Raw genomic sequence first — 15896 nt, 5'->3', positions numbered from 1 at the left:
CTCGGGGATGTGTAAAAAATATTGTGAAACCAAGATATTCCAAAATTGACGATGCGGGTTGAATGGCAGCCTGAGATTTATGAGGCAGAGCAGTGAAGGTGACCAGGAACCATGTCAAGTTTTTTGGCATGTGGTGCAAAAATGCGGGAGGGACGTCAAAGCAGTGACGAACATCGGCGCTTTGTCCCCCGAGCTCCGAGAGAAGTTAGTCTCCAGTGTGGCTAGCGTGTTAGTGCCATCAGTGGCCTCGCTTAAAGGGACATAACCCCGTGGTTGGTCGTCCCCCGGATTCCACTAGACAGGCCTAGTTTCCATAGTGTTTGCCCTAAAGTCTACCAAGAACCACTCGTACCAGTATATCGATCTGGACTGGTGCTCAAACCAATTCTGATTTGACTATTTAGATACCCAGTTGGTTGTTGCACGCAGGCAGGGTCTCGAAAGTATCTGATACTCGTCTTGCGAGTATGGAAATCAATTGCTGTTCCATAAAGCTCCATCATAACGGCATCATATCGTGCAATGGTTATCACTATTGACATGTTCATGTCCCTCCCAACCTCATCAAAGCAAAATAAAGCAATGCTTGCCATCCCCAAAGCTTTTTGTTATTTAGTTGGCTTCATTAACCCATGGTCATTCCAGCCTTAGATGGTCCAAAATTGAATTTTGTTGTCCCCATCTCACTTGGAATTCACTGGGCCACTCTCGTCTCAGAGTTCAAAAGACAACAGCGTCTGTCCAAACATGTTGGTGTGATCCGACTGCAGTGCAACTGGCTGTCCGTTTACGTTTACCATGTTTGTCGATGCCTTGGTGGTCAATCCATACAAGTGGATTTTATCCGAGCAGCGAATGTCCACCATGTTTTCCTGACAAGAGTTGGTCTCGAGACAGTCTTGATCGTAGTTGTCAAAAAAGCTGTACAACCCTCCACCGTACATGTACACATCTCGCGAATTGACGATCCGAAGTCCCCAGGTCTTCTTACATGCATCGTTAGTGCAGTCATCAAACATGGGATCTCCTAAGCTTGCAATGGGAGGAAAGCCGCCATCCAGTGCGTTAGGAGCCGATTGCATATATGCTGTCTCGGTCTGAATCGCCCCCATGAATATGTCTCGAGCATTGTTGAACTGGTAATTGTAGAGTTGGTGATGCTCCGATGAAGTTCCCCAGAGCCACACAGGGCCCTGGCTTTCCACTAACAATCCACGTCCATTGTAGATGTTGGTCTGATTGTGCATAGGAAGATCAAGTTCGTGATCAGCGACCCAAAACCATACATTCTCGAGATAAGCCGTAGCTTGTTGAGTGATGTGCATCATGAGAAATGATCCGGCGCACTCGGGCTTGAAGACAGATGACCCGGCAACTTTGGCGAGGCAAGTATCTTGTTGGAGTTGAGTGCCAGCAGACCCTCCGATGCGGAAGTGCACATCCCACATGGCACACGATCCTTGACTGATCTGTGCCACGTTCCACTCCATCATGATCGCACCCGGTAAAGCACCTATGGTCTCGAATATCAAATCTGAGATCTCAACAGATCCAGTATCTCCAGTTTGCCCGACGCGGAAAACGGGTTGAGGGTTTTTGCTGTCACTGAAGAATGCTCCTTTCGCCATGACTAGTGGCCAAATTTCACCAGTGATTCGAATCGTTGACGGTACTTCTACCGTCTGGGTGATCACGTATGCTCCGTGATCGAAATGAACAATCTGATCAGGGCGAGCGTTGTTGAAAATGTTCTGGATGGCCAGTGTGTCATCAGTAACTCCATCACCCACAGCCCCAGCGGACTTGACACTGATAAAGGACGAGACTGGAACATCTTCATATTGAGGTTTGGATCGAGCAAACACACCCGAAGTCCCAATCAGAGAAGGTGGAAGAGAAGGTGCGAGCAACTTCTGTTGCACTCGAGCCTCGGTAAAGGGAGGTGCACCAACCGCGCAAGTGCTGGGAATCGAGGTGGCAGCAGCGGTGTCAGTTCTATTCCTCGAAAGGGTTGAGCTGGAAGATGTTGCTGATGAACCATTGGCGTTGGCGGTGCTGGGTAAAGGAGACACAGTGACAGTGGTGAGAGCAGTTGCAACCGCAGGCTTGGCCGTGACAGTTGAGGTAAAGACCAATGTAGAGGTTGTGAATGTCGTGCATGGTTTCGAATCATCTGATGATACTGCTTGTGGTGCTCGCTTGACTGGTTGAGTGCCATTGGTGGATTGCTCAGACAGATACAGATCACCCTGGCCCCAGGCATCGACGAGTGCCAAGCCAGGGAGGATTTGATCGACACCGTTGGCACCAACGACACCGATCTGGGTAGTGCGGAAGTCGACGTTGTGCATAAGCAAGGTGCCGCCAGTGTCAGGACGGCTGGTGGCGTTGTAGGAAGTCTTGACACCTATTCCGGTATTTCTCATGATACTGTCAAAGATCAATACGGAGCCGACAGTCTGGTTGGTGGAGTTGGCCAGGTTGGACATATCGATGCCGATATCACACTGATTGATATTCAATGACTTAAAGGTCCAAACCCAGACCCAGTTGATAAAGATGGCGGTGTTGCATCCGTTGAAAGTCATGTTTCTGGTGGTGAATTGTTGGTTTCCCAGAAAGGCGCCATATTTGCCCCCGTTGAATACGAGATCAGTCATGATGCCTCCAGAGCCATTGTCCATAAAAATACCCTGTTGTTGGTTGGTGGGGCTCTTAGGGCGCATGTTGAAGACGATGTTCTGCAAGCTAGTAGCCTGTGCAACCTGCCAGTGGACACCAGCGCCCTTGTCCTCAGGCATCTGGGTGATGTCAACGATGAAGTTTCGCATTTGGCGATAAAAGTTGTTCTGGTTGGTGTACCACTGTGCTCCATTTGCTCCAGGAATATAAGGATCGGTGTCGACGACAGCGAGACCTTCAAAAGATGGAAGAGCGAGCAAAGTGGGAATATTGAGAGCATCACCAACGAATTGAGTATAGTAGTATTGAATGATGGGGGCCGAAACGGCGTATTTGCCGGGGGGAAAGTAGACTATTGCCGGAACAGTGGTGGAACTGTCACAGTTGAAAGCACATCGAGTACCATCTGCAACAGCATTGTTGATAGCAACGGTATCATCGGTTACGCCATCACCTAGTAGAATTAGCTCCTGTTTGACAGATCAGAGCAGACGAAGATCGATCTTACCAATTGCTCCATAGTCTTTGACATTGCGGAAAACCTTGTAGCCTGCAGAGTTAGAACCGAATGCCGCAGTTCCTTGGCGTTGGATTTGGGAGAGCCAGTATGACGAAGCTGGAGCTTGCCGAGCCTCAAGAGCCACGACAGGGGGTTTCGGAGCGGCCAAGGCGAGGCAGGGCAGGAAAAGTAGAATGCAGTTGATCAGCATATTGGCTGGAAGCGGTAAGAAGATCTTGGGAAGTTGCAGGATGAGAAGAGGTACAGTGAGGGAAAGAAGTCAAGTCGTCGCAGGAGAATTAAATAGGGGATGTGACCAGCACAAACAAACGATATCGACGATACCGTGGTGAAGTCTGAAGAAGAATGGGATAGCCTTGGAAGACCGTGAACGGCTGACGAACTAGATCGGCTGGTTGTGACGGAAAGTCCCTGAAGAAGTTGATCATCAAAGAAAAGATTGTGCCTTTGGATGAGTCGAGGGGATGAATAAACAAGCGGCGACGACAATCGCGTCACTCGCGACGGCAAGAACCAAGGACGCTAGTGGTGACCTCGGTGGATAGAGAAGGTATGCCGGGATTTCCTTTGGACATTCACATAGATGAATATCGGTAAGTATTGTTCAAACGAACGGAGTGGGAAGAGGTCGTTGTCTCGACCAGACACTCTTCATGAAACGAATGACAAAGCTGAGATGGGAACCCAGCGCGAACAAGAAAGACTCGTCAGTAGATATCTACTAGGAGGGCATAGAAGAAGAACAAAAGCAGATAGAAGCAAGAAGAGGAAACAGGAGCAAGGGCAGCGAGTATTTGTGTAAGAAGAGGCATCTCGGAAAAACCTGGAAAACCCTGCTTTGGATCTGAAGGAAGGCACCCGGTCAAAGACAGTCGCACTGACCATCTGGAGCAGGTCAGTCAGGCGGAGGACAGGGCAGCAGAGGACAGCCCACTGGTACTGCATTCAAGTTCATGATACAAACAGATTCACAGATCCACATCCACTTCTCAACCCGAATGCAGATCCAGTGGATTCCCAGGCTGCAATCATTCCTAGATAGATCGACCGTTCCAGGTGGTGGTGAACTGCTGTGCCACTGCAAAACTTACATAGCGCTCACTGTCCTTGTCCGCAATCAAACAAAATGGCCTGTGGTTTCCAGGCCCAGCACTTTGTTGGTGGAATATCAGTCATTCGTTGGTGGTTACATACTAACCTGATATTATCTCGCTTGCAAGTTCAGATTGAGTCTTGCGTGGTCCCTCTCTCCGCTGGCTGCGAGGCCTCGTGCCGCTCCGTTGTGCAAGAGCCTCGGTGCAAAAGCCTCCCTCATGATATCTAACTTGGCCAGCTAGATGGTCTCCACTCATCCTTAATACGGGCAGGTGTTGTCGTGAACCTGTGCTCGTGTCCAGATGAAGAGGGAGTGAAGAACAAAAGCAGGCCAATTACCAGCGCGATTCATCACTGAGCTGGCACCATCGTCTTGTCACGACCGATTGGTTGTGCAGCCACTTGGATGAAACAGTCTGAAACACGTGTTGTTTGACATGAATATCCCACATCCCCCACCAACGAAAAGTCTCGGCCTATCCGCTGGGAGAGAACAGGAAGAGGCAGACCACTGGCATATCCTTGCGCATCGAATCTCGTATGATTAGCCGTCATGTTGGCATAACTGTATTTCAATGTCACCGTCACCCTCATTTGTCGAGCTCGCCCTTGATCACACGGGCGAGCCGAACAATACCATCTTCCAATAAAGGAACCTCGGCCCATGCAAAGCAAAGTCGAAAATCTCTATCGAACTTGGTTGACTCATTATCTTCATCACCATCGACTTTGAACTTTGGGCCTGAAATTATTGTCAAATCTTCATCTTCCAGAGCATGTCTCCATATGGTCGTGGCATCGAGTGGTGGCGGCAAGGACAACCAAATGAAATAACCTCCTGCCACTTGATTATTGGGCTGGGGCATGGTCAAGCCAAGAGGTAACAAGTGCTTTTTGATGGCACCCATGATTCGGTAATACCGTTCAGCATAGGCCGGTTGTAGTTCCTGGAGAATGTGTTTCTGCAGAGTCTCGGTTGCGAGCATATCGGAGATGAACGATGCCACCAACTGTGATGGAGCGCCTCCTGAGCGACTCGATCCTGTTTGTGAAAGGCCAAAGGCGAAAGCCTCCGTGCCCTCTGCCCAACCAGTGCGGCACCCAGGTCCGATAATCTTGCTGAAGCTGCCATTGGAGACCGTGTGCCCAAAAGTATCTGCAGGTCCGCCGTCGAGTTGACGATCTACATCCACGACACGTGGGAGAACGGCTCGGTCCAGCTGTATGGAGCCTTGGGTCGGTGTTGCTGGCCATTGAAGCATGTCGTAGACGTCATCTGTGACAATCAGGGCATCGAATCTTCTGGCCAGTCGAACCAATTGTTGACGACGTTCTAGACTCATGATTCGACCTGATGGGTTTGCAAAGGTAGGAACTGCGTAGATGACCTGTTTGTAGATCTTTCTCCATGGCTTGGGTAGCTTGATGCGCGGAGATGTGTTAGCCTCGGCGACAGCGGCCGTTTCGCTTTCTTCAAGAGCTTGCTCCAGATACTTGATATCGATGCCTTGCTCATCTTCCGGGACTGCTCTCAATCGACCATCGAATCCTGCGTCTGCAAAAATCCTGCAAGCTAAGTAATATGTTGGTGCCACCATCCAGACATTGCGAGTATATAACGGATCAGTAAATGTCTGCAAAACACAGGCCAGATTTTGACTGGCTCCACCTGTGATACATAATCGCGCGGATGAGATGGGCTCAGGCGGTGCATAAAATGAAGTAAGCCATTTGGCTATTTCATCTCGTAGAGGATGGTAACCTTCATCCGGAGCATAGAATAAAACATCCCTCTTGTCCTCATCGTTGAGAATGTTGGAAGAGGCTTGGTCGAGTTGTCGTGGAGGCAAGAGCGAAGGATTGGGCCATCCTTTGAAGAGGTCAATGGATCCAGGTTTTACTGCCTTATGGGTGTTTGTCTCAGCCCGGTCCTCGGCCATGCCTGTTGTGGGACGTACTTGGACGCGTCGGGTCATGAGCCGCCTTGAAGTCTTAGCTGGACGTGGGATCAGTTGAAGATGTGAAGATCTAGTTGCAAGGGTAGAGATACAGGCTCCTCGCATCTACTGATCCTGTGGTGGTGGTACAGCTTACAATCACCAGATAACCTATTCCCAGAGAACAAGAGGAACTGAACATGGATCATGTCATCGACGGAAAAGTCATGAATCAGAGTTTTCTTTCTCAGGCTCTTTGACGACATGCTCCCACCCTCGGGGGAAGTTCCAGTGGTGTTCTGGGCGTGCCTTAGCTGCCGTTTAGCGACGGAGATGCCCCCACCAAGTCCTCGAGCCTGAGGCCCCTGCATGTTGCCACCTAACTACTCCGTAAGTGCGGCTTAGCCCCTTCGGCCCCAACACGCCATCTGCCAGGAAATCAAGCACGTCGACGTCAGCGATGTTGGCTGAGGGGTTGTTTATTCGTTTGCCCACTAGATTTATTGTCTGGACAATATTAGGTAGGCACAACTAAGTACTTCCCAAGGGGCTTCACGATTCCCGGGCTCTTTTAACGTGACCTCCACATCGCAAACTGCCTACCAAAGGGTTGGAAAACCTGGAATTTGAGGTAAGGTTAGGTAGGGACGTAGGTACCTGTTACTGATGGGCCTCCTAAAGTCAAGCGAAAATGGAGCATTAATACATTGCCTGACAACGTTTTCAATCACCAGGCCTGGACCTACGTGGGTGCTAATAGGTGATCCTCCCGAGTCCTACTTCCGTCTCAGCCACCGTCATTCCAACCATTTTCATGACCACTTCAACTCAAGAACGCGAAGGATCGCTCCATGTTAGATCTCACATAACACCAACCTACAATATCGGTATCAAGATTATTTTTATCGCTGCCTTTGCATGTATTTCTCTTCCTCTACCCGTCCTTGATCTTCTCGACAAGACATGGTGACACAGCCGCGAGCTTGAGTTACGTCGAGTAAAGTCGACGGCCTCATACGCGGGTGTTTTTGGCCTCATTCCAGACAAGTGTCACTCTCCTTCAGGATTGGGAGCCATGAATAGCAACACCGTCTGACCTGCGTTCTCGTTCCCGTTCCCTGGTCTCGGACTCGTTTTCTATCAGAGTCGGTTTCCATAATCAGTCATCGTCTCGTTCATCTCTCCTGCAAACCGATTCTCTCCACAATCATGGCCAAGAGGTTGTCATCACTGTTCTCCCTGTCGAGGGACGACAAAGACCACCCAGACACGCCTCAGTCTTACACAGCGCAATCTCCTCAATATGCCCTGTCCCCCGCCCATCTACCGACTCCCACCTCGCATAAACTCCACAAGCACCGTTTTACTGCTTCCTCAGACATCGACTTCAATAACCATGATCTTCCTCCTCTCGAACCCCCCCCATTCCTGTCAGACTCAGGCTTCCCACGTCCTCCCAGCAGCAATCGAAGCGGGCCCGATAGTAGACCGGGCAGCAGGAACAGCAGTCCTCACAGCTTCACGGAGAATAGGAGCCGTCCCCAGACACCAAACCTTATGATTCCCCGCAACTCCACGGGCTCACCCGCCCGACCTGCAACACCAAACTCGGCAAAGATTACAAAGAAGAAGTCATGGCTTCCCGGCCGATCAGATAAGCAAAAGCCCGACGATGGACACGGCGCACCGAGAGCGTGGATAGCTGGACTACGGGAGCACGTCCCGTACGATTTGACACCTCTACTGACAGGTGACAAGGTAATATAAGCTCCGAGATGACTCTGGGTTGCACCAACCAGGCTGATTGGATGAGCAGATACCCGAACTGTGGAACGAGCGTGGAGACACCATCATATACCTGTATCCACCTTCATCAGGTCGAGGGCCTTGTTTCAAGATATCATCCTCACTCCTAGCAGACTCCAAGGCTTTGGTCGATTTGCGTATCCAGTCTCCCACAACTCCCATCACCAGCACGGGCGATGCATCTCATATTGAAGGGGCATTTTCTGAATTGTCCATGGAACCTCAGCATATCCGACCCCCATCTCAGCAAAGCTCGACCTACCGGCCTTCTATGAATTTCTCCGTCCCAAACATCGTGACGTCCATCAGCCAGGAAAAGCATGTCTACCTGCCAGTGGGATTTGAGACAAATATGTCAGTTCCTGGTATACAACCCAAAGGGGATGATTTTGAATTGGTTGTGCTTTATCGCAATTTTTTCGCCTTTCTAGCAGGTGGGGCATTGGTCGCCACACCCAGACAAGTGACTTTGTTTTCGATTTTCATGGGTATCAGCAGTATTCTCAAACGCTTTAACTTCAGCAATATTGACGGCTCGACCTTCGGAGAAGTCCCCATCAACAGCTTTTCAAGATACTGCGAAGAGTTGAGGTTGGCTGATGTTCGCTCGAGCCGAGAGAAGACCATTGAAGCTATCGTGCTAGGGGAACATCTCAGATCATGGCAGCTGTACAATGAAGGTTTTGCACATGCTGTCGGGCGTCTTGTTGATATAAAGTCCATTCAAAGCCCCAAGTACCATACCATGTCACCAATCACCATCAATCGCTTAGAACGAGCTCATCTGGATATCGAGCAGCGATTATTGACGGTCAGAGGCAAACTCGAAGATTTCGACTTCCCTTCCATGTTTGCAGGTATTGCCAATTCCCAGACCTCGACCGAAGCCAAGCTTGTGAGGTTCAAGGAATGGAAGGCCGGCTTTCTGGATTTTCGTCGCTTCATCTTTGCTCATTATCGCCGAAAGTATGGTGCTTGGCCACCCAAAGCATCATCCAAGAAAAACAATTTCGAAGAAAGTGGTCTCAATCGGATGCTGTTGAGAGAACTCTATAAAGACTTCTGCGACATGTATGATACATTGGTCGATCGATCAGCATTGACTACTAGGACGGCCGACATGCCCCCAATGGATGGTGACGCTGAAACCAATGATCTAAATGAGACGATTCAGCACGCCATCCGGCGCGTGGAAAGCGAGTATGATCGAGCAACACCCCCTGTAATGCCACCAATTCCATTCGATATACCTCTCCTCCCACAATTCTCCCAAAGCTTCAATCGCAACCATGTTGTGGTCTCAGATCAGTCTGCGCTCCAAGCCAAAAGGCTGAGCCAGAATGAGGTCAACGAGGTGCTACTGGGCTCTTATAATCGAGAAAGCATCAATGCGAGTCCGTTCATCCAAGATTTTTTCAACTATGAACGTCGACTTGGGGATGGTAAAACGTTGGAGCAGATCGTGGACGCGAGGTGTGGACAGTGGCTGTTCATGTATGCCGTCTTGCAAGCCTTGCCTATGACTGTTGTCGATGCACGCGATCTCCAGTATACGGAAGGTGCCGAATATTTCCTATGTGTGCCTCCTCGAGGAGGTAGACCGTGGATGAAAGAAGACCAGTCTACATCCCGAGCCTGGTACAATGTTGCGAGTGGAGGAGGCATAGTCAGTATGCCAGCTGATCAGATCGACCATGGTGTCGAAGGAGTGTATCGTCGCAGTCACTGTTGGACTGTTGCGAGTGAATGGGTTAATGCACTGCCGGCATCAGCACTGCCTCCACTCAAGCATGCGGACACAGCGGGCCTGCAACCGCCACCTCCATTTGGGACCAATTCGCCTTACCTGAGCCCGCAACAATCACCATACGCCAGTCCACAACTATCGCCTGTTTTCCGTCCTCTAACTCCATCCTCATCTAATGATTACCACAGCATCGGCAAAGTCAGAAGTTCGGTGAATCTGGGTCTAGAAGCCATCGATGCCCCACCTCCACAAAATACACCACGGTCTGTATCCACATACAATCCAAACATTACCTTCGACGCGATTCTAGGTGGAGGAGCGCCAGCGTTGCAGGGGAAGGGCAAAAAGGGAAAGAAGTAAGCATTCACGATTCGGGGCAGGTAATGTCCAAATTTACAGGAGGAATATTGCAACGAATATAACGATGCGGGTTGAAGCGCCTTCTTGCATAACTCTGTCCTAAACTTTAATGATCACGATATCACCTACGCATTCTTGTATGATCAACAGAGCAGTTCCGTATTTCTTCGTGCTCGCTCATCATCAAAAGAATTGTTTTTTAAGTTGGGCATGACGAAACTCAATCTTTAAGATGTGTTCAATCCCCCACTTCTGACGTCAATCCTGGCCAGGGTGATCCTTCTCCATACTGATTCAAATATCGCTTGTGGATGTTCACCAACTACAGTTCCGTCTTTTGGATCATGGTCTCGGAATTTCTTCAAGGCATCTTATCTATACAAGCTGATTACAAGTCGGCAAGTCCAAACCACCATGGCATCCAACACCGACGGAACTGTCAAAGAACCAGTCAATCGTGAGCCGGATACGACAGACTTAATCTCGAGGTAAGCCATCATGCCTGTTGACATCGACCATCTTGTCGGTACATCCATCTGGGAGCCAAGCCACCGAATACGGCTTCGTTGGCCATGCTGCCTCCTAATGCCAGTCGCTTGTAGTTCTATTTTCACGTTTCATTCAACTAAGAACCAAGTTCTAACAATGTAGCAACATCTACCCGTTGCAGTTTCCTCACACCCTCAAAGTCAAATGGCTCCTCCAAGTCCCAACTCGTAGCATACGATCGCAACCATGGGCCTATCCAGCATCTCTCCGCCACCAAACACACACTAACCATACAAAATGATTCATCGTTTGCCCCCAAAAGCAACTCAGTCCCCTCAAATCTCAGCACTACCCTCTCAATATCCGACCTTAAAACAGAATTCACACAACACTCGGTCACATGCGCGTTGCAATGCGCAGGAAACCGCCGCCATGAGATGCGCGACCGCCTTAAGGAGGTCTCGGGAATCGATTGGGGTGACGGCGCGGTCATGAACGCTGTCTGGACGGGTCCTTTATTGAGAGACGTGCTCCAGCGGGTAGGCGTTGTCGTCAAAGCTGGCGAAACCGGGACTACAGGGTATGACGGGGTCCATGTCCAGTTTGAATGCAATGCCACCAAAGTCCAGGACGACGATTGGTACGGTGGAAGCATTCCGCTCGGTGTGGCGATGGATCCGAAGCGGGAGGTCATGCTGGCGTTAAAGGTTCGGTCTGCGGTTTTTCCCTTCTTCCACTTCACTTGCAATGCTCTGGCGCAACGTCGCCGAGGAAGACGAAGCTAAACCCTTCGCCAGATGAACTACTCCCCCCTTCCACCCCGCCACGGCCACCCGCTCCGAACCATCATCCCGGGCATGATCGGCGCACGTTCCGTGAAATGGCTTGACACGATAACGCTCTCAGCCCAAGAGTCCCAAAACTTCTACCAGCAGCACGACTACAAGATCCTCCCACCGGAAGCCACGTGGCCCGAAAAAGCCGAGTCCCTCGGCTTGTGGGAGAAAGGCCGCGTCCCGCCCATGATGGACGTCAAAATCAACAGCGTCGTCGCAGTGCCCGGCGCAGATGAAAAGGAGATTCGACGCGACCAGGACGGCATGCTCACGCTGAAAGGCTACGCGATCCCCGGCGGCGCGGACGGGCCCGTCGTGAACGTGCATGTTTCGCTCGATAAAGGAGAAACGTGGCATGAGGCGCGCATTTTGGATGATGGGGATGAGAATACAACTACTACTTACTCTGGGGTGGGCGCTGGTGATGGTAAGGTTCGTGTGGAGAAGGGGAGTCTGAAGTTTAGCTGGGTGCTTTGGGAAGCGCGGGTCAGGGCTGATCCGGCGGAGGATGTGAGTGTTTGGAGTAAAGCTGTTGACGCGGGCGGGAATACACAGGAGGATCTCGAGGGGAGCTGGAATCTTAGGGGCGTGGGCTTTAATGCTGTTGAGGGGAGGAGGATGATTAGAATTGTCTAGGTGGTCATGGAATATGAAACTGTTGGTCAAACTTGTTGAGATGTCGGTATGCGATTGGGACATCAAATACTTATTAAACTGTGCACTCAAGAATGATGGAGGTTAGTCACTTTGATCTCTACTAACTGGTTAGAACTGCTGTGCATCTTCAAGGTGTTGGTATGATTTAAAAACGCTTAAGCAGGGTTAAGGTTCCTGGCCCGGACTTCCCCTCCCGAGCCGCAGGGGCCGTAGCGAGGTTAAACCACCGTGAACCACTCACAAAATACAGCGGCTATCAACCAGCATCTTCTCCCATCATGTGGTTCATTCGCATCGGCTATTCGTGTCTCTCCAATGCCGAAAGTCGAGTGGCTATGCCTCGGTAACGACGCCTGGCGCACCCGTAGTTAGACGCGAGCTTCAGTTACAGTTCTCCCTCCTTTCCAGGGCACCACGTTATGCAAGCAACTTTGGAGACCTGGCGGAATGGGTCCCGTTCGTTTCGGTTGAATGCCTGAAACGCTTAATTGGCGCCACCTATGCAGCATTATTGGCCTCTTCAGTCAGTGCTGGCTGTTGCACCTTAAAGCATCCTTGCTTGCATATCCGGAGGGTCGTCCAGCTTCTCCCTAGTTGAAAGGGAGATCCCTTCATCGAACGGTCTCCCATTTACCAAGTATGGTTTCCAGGTACTGCTAACGCGCAGTTCTAAAAAATGGACTGGTCCGTCGTGTGGCTGAACATAGGTGGAAGACCAGGGAGTGTCTTCATTGCAAGTTGACTTGCAAATTAAACGCCGCAATGCCCACAGCCATCAACCCGACCATAGCGGCGCTAAAACGACTGGCTGGGAATAACGCTGCTCGAATCCCCTGCTAAGACGCTTTTAGAACAAGAACGCAAACAGCTAACTTGGCAAAAGAACCTAGTTGCTGCGCCTGTGCATACCGGGTACATGAATCCACGGGTACGACTGCACAGCCTGAAACTGACTCGGATTTCATTCCAGACTAAGGAAAATGGACACAGAGGATTGTGGGCAGTACGTTCTCCGACACAAACCCAATGGCCCCAGCTTGCCCACTCTTCAAACCTCTTGTCTCTCAAATCTCGCCAAATCAAGAACCTACCACCATGGAACTCATTTGAAATAACTACGTCTATTTCTTTGTCGTTTCCTTTCGTCCTCCTCGCTTTAGATCAATGTCAGCACCGACAAAGTGTTTTTGGCCCAATGGCCAAGAAGTCACAAAGTACAATTATCAGCCTTGCAACGCAGGCGCCGATCCAAGTCACGCGGCATGCTGTGATCTGCGCACGAGCGTCTGCACCGAAAACGGATTCTGCATAGGAAATGCCAATTACGTCTATCGAGGTGGATGCACGGATTCAACATGGACTTCGTCCAGCTGTGCACAGAAATGTAGCTTTGCGGGTACGTTTGAATTCCCCTACAGTCGACCTTTTGCTCTTGTCGGTCTATCATTGCTTTTCGCGTTTTGGGGAAGGGAGGTTTTAATTGAAATCATATTTGGGCAGTGGAGGCGGATCTCACCGATTTCGCCAACATCTTTGACTGTGGAGCCGGCACGGCAAGGGCGACCAACGACCAACAATGGTGTTGCGGCACGACGGACGGAACAAGCTGCTGTGACAATAAATTCAAAGTCGCATTTGGCAGACCATATTCGCCGACGAACGGGACGAGCACATCAACCACCGCAACAGCCACCACAACGGTCACAATCTCGCAATCGGCAACAGGCACGTCACTGTCGGATGCGGCGTCAACATCTCCTGTCTCGATGACATCGAGAAGCGGTACAGACACACGAGCCATTGGTATTGGCGTGGGCGTTGGTGTCGGTATCGCCATTCTCATATTGATCCTGACGGTGTTTTATATGCTGAAAGAGCGCAAGAAGAGGCTCCTCGTCGAGCAGCAATTGCGAGCCGCGGTGGGAGGTGGTTCGAGTCATGGCCCCCGAGAATTACGCCAGAGGCAGGAGATGGAGCAGCCAGATTATGATGCGACCAAGCAGATGCATCGGAGAGTGCATGAAATCAATACGCAGTCGCTGTATGAGGTGCAAGGATAGATAATGTTGTTTTGGTCACTATGTCACCGCATCACAGCCCTCCATAGGACTCTGTGAAATGTAGTTGCAGCCCTAGTCGATTTGCGTATGATACACACATTCTATAATTTTGAGGTCTCCCTTTATGGCAGTATCTGTGAGCAGGATGTCATCGACCTAGCCTTTGCCCTCTCGGGGCGAGATAGCTACCTCCCTAGCGCAGTACATAAGCCCAAGAAAACATTGTTCTCTCGTCAATCTGGCTCGCGGCAGCGATGATGTATTCCTGGGTCGGATACACATACTTTGTTCCGCCAACTGAGACCGCCTGTTCAATTGCTCAACACTGTCGCTCTACGAGGCTGAGGCCCTAAAATGAGGACTACTTCGCCACACTTATAGCTCGGTTGAACGTGTTTTGCCCGACATCGGTTCCCAGGTCTGTCGCAAAGAACTCGTCCCCATCGTCTGTCACACCCCAGATATGGCTGCTAAGAGCAAGTCCGGTGCCGTTCTAGTCGACAGGGAAGGCGATGTCACCGTTGATCGTGGCCTCGCAGGCGCCCGTAGTACTGCCGTTCAGGATGTGGGTTACTATATGGCCAATTGTCAGACCCGGAGCAGTTGATGTTGTCGTAGAAGTAATTCTCTAGACACACAGAAGCCTATATACCTGTTTGCAAGCCGCCCGGTACATTTAGCGGTCCAATCACTCGAGTATCGACATTGATGGTGATATTGAGGAGTGGCTCAGAGGACGGCGGACGCAGAATTTGAGCCTTCGCACCGATGACGGGCGGTGAGGAGATTTCCAGCGAATGTGAGTGGCTTCATACTTGGCACAGCTGATTTATGAGTCCTGGAGATTCTTTGTCGAACTGATAGAGTTCTGTAGGAGTATCGCCATGGGCATTTGGATCAGCCTACCAGGTCTGTTCAGAGTGCCAAGTGATAATTATCAAACCATTCAATCCAGGCTGGCATGCATATGGTTGCCCGGCAACTAGTCATGCTATTGGCGGTGCTGGTTGCTGATATAATGGTGCCATAACATAGTTCCGCCGCATGGATGGTATAGATCTTCAGCGGCTATAACATCTAAAAGCGCCGTTAATCTCTCTAGATGACCACGGCCCACTTCTCTTAGCTGAAACACCGATTCAAATATACTTTCGGAGTGTCGATAGACAGTCTACGAGTATATTTCAAGGACTTGACTCCACCGACTAAAGTCAGTCTCGTTTCATTGGACGGAGGGTCGGTGGATCAAGGCTGGAAATGAAAGGCCTGAAAGGCCTGATATCTACTCGTCCGCTCCGCTCGCCTCAAAACCCGGTGCCCAGAGCGGGAATCGGCTGGTAGGACCGTTCGAGCAAATTTTTGGCCCCATTTCTGCTATTTCGAGTTATCTATACGCAGATCATAGGTTCTAGAGACTCAGAGATGACAAAAAGATATTACAATGATCCCAACCTCATATGGTAGTGGTATAGTCTGACTCTTGAGTTGGACTTAGAGCCCCCTTGGCCCTGTTTCAAGAAGCTCTGAAATCTGAGGATATATAATCGTGTTCCGCGATGTCTTGTCCTGCCACCAACTTGACACAACTCATTGACACAATTCTTTCGACCTCTGAATGATAACAGTTTAGAGCATTTTCAATAGTTTGCTTCGTCATGGGTCCCACAACTCTCAAGTCGGCGAAGTCGCTATCCGCGGTGCATCAGG

General features: G+C 50.3%; 4 protein-coding genes across 4 annotated transcripts; 2 read left to right on the top strand and 2 right to left on the bottom strand.

Moving 5' to 3' along the window:
* Window positions 1–713: 713 nt before the first annotated feature.
* LTR84_012972 (uncharacterized protein) lies at window positions 714–3392 on the bottom strand (the record flags this gene model as incomplete). The annotated part of the gene is made up of 2 exons (XM_064856477.1): window positions 714–3136; window positions 3191–3392. The coding sequence occupies 2 exons, from the start codon at window positions 3390–3392 to the stop codon at window positions 714–716; spliced, it is 2625 nt and encodes an 874-aa protein (XP_064707653.1).
* A 1495-nt stretch (window positions 3393–4887) lies between these two features.
* LTR84_012971 (uncharacterized protein) lies at window positions 4888–6237 on the bottom strand (the record flags this gene model as incomplete). Its single annotated transcript, XM_064856476.1, has 1 exon — window positions 4888–6237. The coding sequence occupies one exon, from the start codon at window positions 6235–6237 to the stop codon at window positions 4888–4890; it is 1350 nt and encodes a 449-aa protein (XP_064707652.1).
* Window positions 6238–7443: 1206 nt separating this feature from the next.
* On the top strand, window positions 7444–10147 carry LTR84_012970 (uncharacterized protein; the record flags this gene model as incomplete). Its single annotated transcript, XM_064856475.1, has 2 exons — window positions 7444–7992; window positions 8051–10147. 2 exons carry the CDS (start codon window positions 7444–7446, stop codon window positions 10145–10147), a joined length of 2646 nt encoding a protein of 881 aa, XP_064707651.1.
* Window positions 10148–10561: 414 nt separating this feature from the next.
* LTR84_012969 (uncharacterized protein) lies at window positions 10562–12108 on the top strand (the record flags this gene model as incomplete). Its single annotated transcript, XM_064856474.1, has 3 exons — window positions 10562–10635; window positions 10818–11343; window positions 11434–12108. 3 exons carry the CDS (start codon window positions 10562–10564, stop codon window positions 12106–12108), a joined length of 1275 nt encoding a protein of 424 aa, XP_064707650.1.
* Between the last annotated feature and the right edge of the window lie 3788 nt (window positions 12109–15896).

Source organism: Exophiala bonariae, assembly GCF_035927105.1.
Source record: "Exophiala bonariae strain CCFEE 5792 chromosome Unknown scaffold_9, whole genome shotgun sequence".
Taxonomy (NCBI): Eukaryota; Fungi; Ascomycota; class Eurotiomycetes; order Chaetothyriales; family Herpotrichiellaceae; genus Exophiala; species Exophiala bonariae.
This window is presented reverse-complemented; position numbering and strand designations above follow the sequence as displayed.